General features: G+C 32.4%; 1 protein-coding gene across 5 annotated transcripts; it reads right to left on the bottom strand.

The window, feature by feature from the left end:
* Window positions 1–249: 249 nt before the first annotated feature.
* Window positions 250–10,402, bottom strand: LOC114934592 (uncharacterized). Of its 5 annotated transcripts, none has more exons than XM_029307255.2 (8): window positions 10,321–10,402; window positions 6,525–6,640; window positions 5,920–6,135; window positions 2,982–3,219; window positions 2,596–2,874; window positions 1,928–2,268; window positions 1,427–1,673; window positions 250–1,056 (listed from the first exon to the last, which is right to left on the bottom strand). In XM_029307255.2, exons 3-8 carry the CDS (start codon window positions 5,950–5,952, stop codon window positions 770–772), a joined length of 1,425 nt encoding a protein of 474 aa, XP_029163088.1. In that variant the 5' UTR covers window positions 5,953–6,135; window positions 6,525–6,640; window positions 10,321–10,402; the 3' UTR covers window positions 250–769. The 5 variants fall into 5 exon arrangements, with proteins under 5 accessions (XP_029163088.1, XP_029163089.1, XP_029163090.1 ...); XM_029307256.2 differs by having other exon boundaries at window positions 10,239–10,365; XM_029307257.2 differs by lacking the exon at window positions 10,321–10,402 and adding an exon at window positions 10,131–10,232.
* Between the last annotated feature and the right edge of the window lie 312 nt (window positions 10,403–10,714).

Here is a 10,714-nt window from a genome sequence, read left to right on the forward strand (position 1 = left end):
GTCAAAAAACTGTACAATCTCTAATTATATAACAAGAAACACATATACCATGTTTTGGCATAAATTGTATTGGTATAAAAAAATTAAAATTTCTAAAATAACGAGGGATACATATAATGATAGACTTAATTAAGTTAATCTTTCAAACATTTTCAAAAGAATGTATAATACATTAGATCATTAGAATAAGAAACACACATATACAAAGAGAAGTTAAGAATATTTAAAAAAAAGAACAAACGATGCATGTCTTTTCTAAAGCAATATTATATTTCGTCTATTATTTATGTATAGATATATGTTCATTTTTTCCGAAAACTGTTTAGCCTCTGTTTTTTTCTATATTTTTGCTTATAGGTCGTTACAGCCATCGTAGTGAACTACGATCGATGATTCCTTTCATTTAATTGTGGGCATATTTTTAATGCAACTCCTTGGAAAGCATTGTGATGTAACATTATCCTCGTTTTAAAACAATATAAAATTAATATTACAAGTAAAATTAAATTACATACATATTTTTACATTGACGAATATTCTATTTCACAAAAGAATTTTACACACAGCAAAAACGCTCGTTTAATTGTTTTAAACACAATAAATTACAGCTTTATCAAATTAATTTTCCTTCGATGAGTCTTCAAATATAGCAGTCATAATAGATCGATGACTCCTCTAATCTCAAACATGTTTTTATTCCAACGTCTTGAAAAGCGTTGTTATTTAAACTGTAACGTTATCATTATTTTAAAATGACATAAAATTATGATTACAATTCGTCTTTCAATTGCAGCTGTAACAGTCCGACGAGCGCACTAGTGAAACCGGCGTTATAGTTGATCAAAACCTCCGTGTAAAGGTCCTCCTCTCTCTGATCGTGGAACTTGTCATTTTCGTTCGGTCCAGAAACTAATGCACCGTAGAGAATCTGCGGATTCGACTCGTTCTTGTCAAAATCCGCCCATCCGCAAGGCGCTGGTCTATCCGGGCAAGAAGACGCAGCGTGAAGCGGCTGTTTCGGTGAATTCTCACCGTATCCGACCACGTAACTTTTTCCTGAAATGGTACAAAAAATTATACAGATGTAAAAAAACCAACAAAAATAATCGATTCAACGTTTACAACAAAAAAAGAGACATTGTAATTTATAAAGTATGCGCGTTGAAGTAGAAATTTAATTGTTTAATTTCTTTTCGAGTAAAATAATTTTAATTGTAAATAGCTCAACGGTGAAAACAGTTGTTACTTTAAATTGAAATATAAAATATTAAATTGAAATTTATTTTAATTACTTGGTATTGTATCAAAGAAAATTTGTTCTCTATGCACAACTAATTTTTCCTTGAAGCTGACAAACTATATCTCTATCTGGCTCTTTCTAATCCGATAAAATATTTCTAATCAATATTTCTATTCAAATTTTTACCGGTTGAACCCAGTATGTAATCAATCTGTTCTTTGGCAAATTGGCGATATAATTGCAAATCGCCAATTTTAGAATCAGCTGCTTCCAAGCATAAGAAGGCTACATTAGCAGCGTGACTAAGAGTGCCGGTCTTGTTGATAAATAAAAGACCCTTGGGCGTGCGTTTCTGTTTTTGCACCGAGAAATCGCAAAAGGCACGAGCGGCTTTCTGATGCTCGCTTTGTTCTCCCAATTGCGCCAACAACACCTACAAGAAATTTTAAAAAATCTATATTAGTCGAAGAACTAAAAGACAATAAAAGAGACAAGCTTATCATTTCATTCAGAAAATTATTACGCACAATTTTTTCAGAAAAGATCTCAATTTTTAAAAAGGCTAGATTTGTCAAAGAATTGAAATCTTTTAAAATGAGGATAAATTAGCATTTATATTATCAAGATAAATTGAATAAAAATGACATAAATAAATAAATAAATAATTTCAAATTAAAGTCGTTTTACCTGAACTCCGGCGACCTTATTGTTGTAGAAGAATTCATTCGGTCTCTTGTCGAGGTTGAAATTCTGGTAGTGATGGAAGGCATATTCGAGATACTTGGGGTCTCTGGACGCCCATGAGAGCCAAAGAGCAGCCCAAGCCAGCTCATCACCGTAATCCTCGCTCTTGAAAAAGTCTTTTGCGTTGGATATCGCGTCAAGATAAAATCCGCGATAAGTATCGGCAAATTCGTAAAGTTCTATCGCATGCTTGAGACACCTGATGCTGTATTCGAGATCGACGTTCTTGAAAACAATGCTCGAAGCTGCCAGAGCAGCTGCCGTTTCGCCGGCGAGATCAGAACCTACGAGATCGATTAACCTTATTTGACACGTTCACTTTAGATTATTCTTAAAACGCATCAATCTGCCATTTAAATTTTTTTATCGCGCCCGTTTAATTAATCACAATCCCAAATAAGTTGTAAATATTAAAAAATCCCGTTCGAAATTGCTAGAAATCCAATATGGCGGCAGCATTTCTAAATCCGAAATCTAAGTCTTGAACTTGAAGGGTTGAGAATGAAGCAAAAAATGAAACAAATAAGTGCGTATAATAAATTAATAAAATATAATTGTGCTCGTTTATATTTATCCGTTCATTTCCTAAATACCATAATTGATTGACGTACCAGGATGCTCTGCATCAATTTTGTAGGCTGGTCTGCACATGTTCATCTCCTCGGGTCTCCCCCAATACATTTGATCGGACGTAAAATCGCCCACTTGTCCATACAGTACGTTCTTGCTTACGTGACATTTGATGAAGTAATCGGTAGCCCATTTGATGGTTTTGAGGATTTCGTCCGATTGATTGGCGGCGACATAAGCCTCCGGCCAACTGATCACTCCCCAGGACAAAATTGTCGTCGTGAAAGCCATTGTAAAGCTGAACTTTACAAAATCAGCAGCTGGATCAAGAGAACAAGAGTGATTAGTTTCGCGAAAAAGAAGGAAGGATACATTTTGATGTCACAAATTTAACAATTTTAATCATATTATCGAATAATTTTCTCACCATCGTAATATCCTCCGCTTAGGTCTTCGTGGTTCGAACCACAGTCATTCAATGCAGAATCGCCTCGCCATGGGATTCTGTTGTCTTTCGGCAATTTTCCAGAACGCTGCGCCTCAAAAAACAATAACGAAAGCTTTGTGACTTCGGCATAATCGTACGAGTTGTTGATTACTTTCTTGCTGTCAATTGTGAAGGCGTTTATCCTGCACGTCGAGATAATCAATATTACCGGCAGAATCTGTCAATAAATAACACATTAACAGACATTTAATACCTTTCGTCGAATGGTGAAAGCACGTTCGCCAATAATGTCATTGTAATGATGATTTTACGGTGCACGTGCACCGATGAACAATGTAGAGCAATGTCGTGTAGAGTCTTAAATTTTGCATATAGTCTACAGTCTTATAACATAATCTGCGTGCATACAGTAATCTGTGCGATCAAGGTTTACGTAAAGTAAAGTCGATAACTTTCACATGTCGAGAAACGAGCGACGAAGAAAATTCTTCAACTCTACGCATTTTTTCGGATAAACCATCAAAATTTTAATGATAGATCAATATATAAATACAAAATTCAGTAAGAAATTGAGACTAATAAGAGCTACAACAAACATGTTTTCAAATTTTTTATTTTATTTGAACGTTTCGGTCCTTTCTTTGACATTTTTCAGCAGATTGATTAATAAAAACCTTGCGTCCTGATTCATATTTTCCGTCTTTAGTAAGTCCTTAAAGTGATCAAAGACGAAATAAAAAAGAAAAAGTCATAATTTCAGCGAAACAATATACAAAACGTTCAAATTTAATAAAGATTTTAAAACAACGTTGTTGTATCTCATTTATACGCTCTAATTAGTCCATTTCCTATTTGAATTTAATGACGAATTTTAATTCGTGTAATGCAATAAAATTAATTCATGACGATAAGATAAAATAAATATGAATATCGATTTTTAAATATAATGAAATATAAATTATATAATTATATAAATCAACCTAAAATAATGAAGTAAAAATTGACAGTAACAAGTCAGCGTGTATGTCGTATATAATTTTTAATTATATGTATTGCGTTTAAACATTGTATAATTAATAATTTATTGCGCTTGACTTTCCGCGCTGATTTATTATCGTCAATTTTTACTTCATTATTTTAAATTAATTAATTCGTTAAAAGTCTCTAGCTGTATATTTGTTGATTTGATAATTATATAAATATTTTTACATATAAATTTCTCCAGAAATAGAATATTAAGCATCGATTGCGGTCGTCTCGGTTTTTTGCTTAGCAAAAAATCACACACAACACGCGGATGCATATAAACGGAAAATTTCTTTATCTCAAATCTTGTTTCTCTTCTCTTACACCGATGATATGACGAAATCGTGAGCTACGATAAATTCGCAGAGCACGTACGAGCTACGTGACGGACTTAAACGCGATTCATTCCAGCTGGATCTTCGCTTACGATCCACCTTCGTTAAGGATTAAATTCTCGCACAGCTATAACTACATCCGCGTGATTTAACCGCAAAATGGATTTATTTTATTTTCTGTTTCGAAAACATTTAATCTCTGATAAAGACGCGCGTTTTTTTCCACTTATCAATAATTTAATTAATTTTTTGTTGTAAAATAGGAAGGATTTATTTATTTATTTATTCGAAAGACGATTTATTAAAATATACAAGATTCAACGAAAATCAATAACGAAATATGTGTAAGTAATTTTTTATTCATGCTGGCAAATATTATTTACTTTACTCTAGGAAAAATATGTCGTCTCTCAAATTATTATTCTATATTGACACAAGCAAATTTCTTCCTCTCTCTTTTTTATTTGTCACTTAAATATATATTTCCGCGATGAGAACGCCGCGAAATACATATCTAATTCACGAATATGAGAAATCGATATACATATATGAGAATAAGGAAAGAGTATAAGTTTGGAGCCGCGTTTGATCCCGCTTCCTTGTCGCCAAAGCGTTCTCCAGCTTTCCGAGAAATTCCCAGTTCGTCGACCGTGTAATTTCTGTATGACAAACGCCAATAGCTTCGGTAAATATCGGCCTTATTGTGAATTCGTGTATTCCTACATACTTGCGTGGGAACTTCTCTCGTGGAACATTTTTGAAACAGATGCCCGAAGTAAAGAGCGCGTGCATACCTTGCAAATGCTCCGAGAAGTGAATATGTAATGTCGCAATAATATTATATAAAAATAAATAATATACAGGGTGTTTCGTACTCAGGGAATCATGCACTGATTTATACAGTAGATTCCTAGGATCATTTTGGAGACGATTTTTTCTCAGCGAAAATGTCGAGGCATCAATAATTATTGTCAAGTTGTAAGCGATTGAAAATAAAAGATTTTCGCAAACTAAGTCTTGTATGGAAACAAAATCACATTCTTCAGTTAATTTCAAGTAGAGTTTACTTTAATAGAATTTTAATTTAAGGCTTAGTTACAAAGATACATGATGGCAAAAATTGGGAATATATAAAAAATGATGACCTCCCTTTTTCGCTAAGGAAAAATTGTCAAATGACGGAAATTTGTATATCAGTGATTTGCTGGGTATATGTTCCATTAGGACTTTTGTCCTCGCGGAAATCAATTATGTCGACAAAAGAATGATAATTCGAGAGATCATCGAATTATAATCGTTGTTTTTAAATATCTCGAATTTTTAGTACGCAATTTCCGTTGTTTAAAATTAGCAGATTAATAATGATAGATAATTGGAAAAATCTTTCAAGCACTCGTTTTATTGCAGTTTTCCTTTTCTCTCTCTCTCTCTTTCTTGCACGTATTTTCCCGTATGTACAACGCATGTTCAAACATTCGAGCGTGACGTAATGCAATACGCAATACAGGTATAATTGCGAATCACGATATCAGGTAGCATTGACGAGAAAAACTCACCGTGACGCACGTGACGAAGAGGTCGAGCTTCATTCTGTCTTCGCGATGCTGTCGTCCCGGAAGTGTGAACGCGACGCGATGCAACGCGGTCACGTGAATTCAAAAACTTCACGTGTGTTATCGTCTATCTTTCGACTGGAAGTCAGCGCGAATCTGCATGTCGTGCGAAAGAATCGTCACCTTCCTTCGCAAAAGCTCTCTCGTTTGCTTGTACTTCTGTACAATCAATAAAAAAACAATTTATCCTAATGTCTGTAATAAAAATACATGACCTGCACAGGAAATACAAATTTATTCCAATGTCAAGTAATTTCGCAGATGTTATCATTGAGAGAGAAAGTGAAATAATAGGTAAAAAGCAATAATTGGATGAAAGAAAAAATAAGTAAAATTTATTTTATGTAGCTTTTCGTTTATTAATTCGATAAATAATTTTTTCGATCATCTTTCTACGTTTATTCAAAAAAGAAGGCAGAAAATTGATGTAAAAGGCATGTCGTTCAATTTCAAATAATATCGAGATTTGAACTCACCGCGATTCTTTTCCTATTGATTTCCCAAACTCGAACGCGCTTTAAATAGTTGCGATCCTGAAGAAAACTCACGGGAAACTGAGAGAGATCTCGAGAGTTCTCGCAGACGACAATCGTAGTCTTTCCGTTTCTTCCTTACATCATGTATCACGTCAATGGTTGACTTCTTCTACTATCGCTGTTTATACCTGTGACAGAACAAAGCAGCTCTTTTCCTTATTCTACCCCACTTTCATCATTTGTTCAGCTATTTTGTTTGATTATTATTATCTCATTCTTTTTTAATCCGTACCGCGCCGTATTATTTGTATTAAAATATGAATTACGTTCATAATTCGCTATTCCATTACATTTTTAGTAACATTTTTATAAAATATTTAATTTAATTTTTAATGTAATTAAATCTTTTTATATATACATATTCGTGTCTTTAAATAAATATTTAATATAAGTATTATACACAATTTTCCAAAAAATTGCTTCACGTAAGCCTCTATTTAAAAAATATAGTAAACTGCTCATCTTATGGTTGTTTCGTCATCTCCCAATGTCTCCTCTTCTCTCATATTTGTTCTTTGCCTCATCTTCATTATACACAACACACAACACTATGAAAACACGGTTGATTATGATGACGCGCGCACCATCACTAAAATATGACAATTATGCGATATTTTACATAACATTTACTTTCGACGTTAATCGCGCACTTTATTTTACGCAAACGCCGAGTTAATGATATGCAGTTGATACATATTACAGAGTTGTTCTAGTCTAGGACAAAAAAGTATCTATTTTTTTTGCATTTTTTTAAATGTTTGTGGTCTCAAAAATAAATTCCATAAGAAGATTTTGTCGAAATACATAAAAATGATATATGTTAATCGCGTTTGTAGATCGCGACCCGCAAGTAAAAAATTTAGATATTACATTTTGATTCACTGGATATATTCTTTTACGCAATAGTTTTCCGGTTGTGCGCATCATGTATGCATTTTTCAAGATTATTGGAAATTTCGAAAACCTCTATTTCATAAAGACCATTTCTGCGAAGGATCGTTGAGTGAAGTAGACTTTAAAAATGGATAGAAAAAATTCAAGCTCATATCAGACGTGCCGACAGATCTAAAGAGAGAATGAAAATCAAAGTATATATTTGAACAAGACACATCAATTTGCAAGCACGTCTGCTAAAATAAAGAGCGCGTAATCGCAGAAGAATGAAATTTTGTTGAACAAACAATTACTTGGATACTGCATTTTCTATCTTGCACAGAGATTGTAAAATTTATTTATAAAAATCTGTTACGAAATCATTTGTCCAAGATTACACATTAATGATTTCTACTTTTACCTCAATATATAGCTCGCGTTTTGTAACAATCGCAACGAATTTAGCTACGCATTTTTAACAAATATTTTTATCTATTTTTGATTGCATTAATTAGTGCAATAATTTGATCAGAAACAAGTGTTCTGCATATTATACAGAAAACATCTCTGACACGTCAAAGATAATATTGCAAGCATATACAGTATCTCCGAAATGCATTGCTTCGTAACAAATTAAATATTTCGGCGCACAAATAAAAAATGAATGAAAACAGATATCTGCGATGACAAACTGGCGACTGATAGCGCGCTAATGTTTACACGTGGTAATCTAGTTGTCATACTTGTCATTCGCGCGGCGACACTCGAGGAGGAAGAAAGCCGGTGCATGTCTTCGTATCATCTCTCGAAATTGATAATTGCTAGAACAAGTGCTGGGCGATATCAAACACGTCATTCTGTTTGATTATTATAACTGGTGATGATTAAATAATTGATTAATTCGTCATTCCGCAATTATCGCGTAGTTCGATTAGCTATTAATTTGCAATTTGTCGAGTGAATTGTAAGGAACTTGTTATACCGTGACTTTTTTCGCGTTCTCTTACGACACTCTGCAAATATGCGTAGTGTTTATAGTATATGCATAAATGCCGCGCGATTTTCGCATTCTCTTGATTAGTGCGCGCGCGAGTGAGTGTTGTATGAGTGCTATAAAGATGCAACAGAGGATAAACGAGGTACAAAAAGGTATTTCAAGAGACAGCAGAGCACAAAAGTACAAAATTTGTAATATTTTATATAACTTTATCAAACAAATTTTTTGTGTTAATTTTTCTTTTGAGTGAGACTATACACTTGAAGTGCGCAATTATTCTAATTTTTTTACTATATAGTGTTTGTTTCGTGAATTTTTGCGCACTTATATCTACGCAAGAATTCTTAGAACTCTTAAGATTCTTTACCTTAATTATCATAAATTCAACATTAATATACCTATGTATACGTACGTATAGAAAATCGATATATTGTTGTGTGTATATTATTATTAATATTATTACCAATTTATTATTAATAAGTCAAGGATTAATATCGCTCTAATCATTTGAATAGCGAGAATATATTGGCGAAGAACTTATCGTAAATTGCGTTTGTGGTTAATTATTATGATAATGGCAATTTATATTAAACGTATTAAGACTCTCTTTGAAAATTTGAGCTCAGTACTAAATGCACGTTGTACTGAATATTAACGTTGATATTATCGCTCTTGAAATGCTGCAGATATTATAAAGTCATTGTTGCGCGTCATTATTGAATTATTATATATATTAAGATATCGAAATAAAAATCAGAGATTAATTGAATACAATTAATTAAGTACAACGTAAATAGACATCTTAACCTGATTAATTATTCTTAAATTGTAAATGTGTTAATTTTATGACTCACTGGGAAAACCCAGTTACGAATACATGCATTTTATTGACACAATAATCGAGAGAGAAGGCTACTTATCATTAAAAATTAAAAATTTTGTAAGAAATTATGACTGAAAATTTCTCCAAACTGTTAACTTTATAAAGTAACTTTTATAAAGAGAAATTTTCTGAAATATTTATATAAATAAATTATAATTCATTCTCTTTACGTGAAAGTACTGTTTTAAATAAATTAAAAGTAATAATCTTGACGAGGGAGAAAGCAAGAAATTAGTGGATTTATGCAGGCGCTCGAGAAATTATTGAGAAATCAAATTGAAGCAACGCAAAATACGAATGAGTTGCAAACTCTTTTTTTTATACTGACTCGCGTCATAATTACTCGACAAATTTTATCCGTTTGAAAAGTAGATGACAGACACGCTCGATAACTTCAGTCACGTACATCATATACACAATACAGCGAAAAGATATCGAGTAATCAATATTATTTTATTCAAAGATACAGGAAATTGTTTTCCTACAAAAATCAAAATCTTCCAAAATTTGAAAAAAATCAAAGTAAAATTGATCGAATAATTACATTTTGAAAAAAGAAAGAGAGAGAAAATAATAACGAGCCAACGTCTTGTAAATTAAATTTAAATTAAATTTTTTATAATTATTTTATAAGTTTATACAATATACTTTTATTTTAATATTCTCAATGAGTTTATTGCTACTTTATAATATTTCTCGTTTATCGCAAATTCTATTTGATCATTAGTACTGCAATTTTAATAATAATTAGCTTTGCTTTCTTTGAGAGTATAAAATCTACGATATTAGCGGGAGTAGACAAACGTTTTATTCATAATCTCGGCAATTTATATAATTGATTGTCAAAGGCAGTTTAATAACATACTTTTACGATTCTTCTTTTTTCATACAGTTATTATTTTCATAAATTTTGCTAAATTCGTCGCTATGCTCAACTAATTCAAAGATGTTTAAATAATGATTATATACACACACTATATTATGAAATATCAATTATATCTTGTTTATCACGCACTGAATTATACAAAGTTCGATCGATCGAATAACTAACTTACTAAGCGACTGATTGATGAGCTGACTGACTGACTGACTGACTGACTGACTACCAGTTCGATGACGTTCGCAAGCGTCTGAAAAGATGAAGAAGTGGGGACGCGTTTGCACGGGAAGAGAGGCGAATATCTGTCTTGCATACGGAATGCCGCGATGAATATTATATCGCGATACTGCTTCAAAGAAAAATTCATTTTCATTTCACACTTGTCAGATCCTTATTGGCATTGGACTTGTCAAACCAAACTTGAAGTACAAAACAATTTATTCCTTTATGGCAAATATTTCGATCAATATATAATTAAACTATTAATGAGAATGGAGATCTTTAAGTTACAAAAAAAAATATTTTATGAAAGCAAATGGAAAAATTGAAGCAAATGGAAAAATGGAAGA

Source organism: Nylanderia fulva, unplaced genomic scaffold, assembly GCF_048542155.1.
Source record: "Nylanderia fulva isolate GAGA-0341 unplaced genomic scaffold, ASM4854215v1 Scaffold7, whole genome shotgun sequence".
In the NCBI taxonomy this organism is placed as follows: Eukaryota; Metazoa; Arthropoda; class Insecta; order Hymenoptera; family Formicidae; genus Nylanderia; species Nylanderia fulva.

Excerpts from the sequence above, each read along its gene's own strand:
- LOC114934592 (XM_029307255.2), bottom strand. The coding sequence starts at position 5,952 with ATGAAGCTCGACCTCTTCGTCACGTGCGTCACG. Across the intron at positions 3,220-5,919 it reads TCTTCGTCACGTGCGTCACG|ATTCTGCCGGTAATATTGAT; the intron begins GTGAGTTTTTCT and ends ATTTATTGACAG. Across the intron at positions 2,269-2,595 it reads AATTGATGCAGAGCATCCTG|GTTCTGATCTCGCCGGCGAA; the intron begins GTACGTCAATCA and ends TCGATCTCGTAG.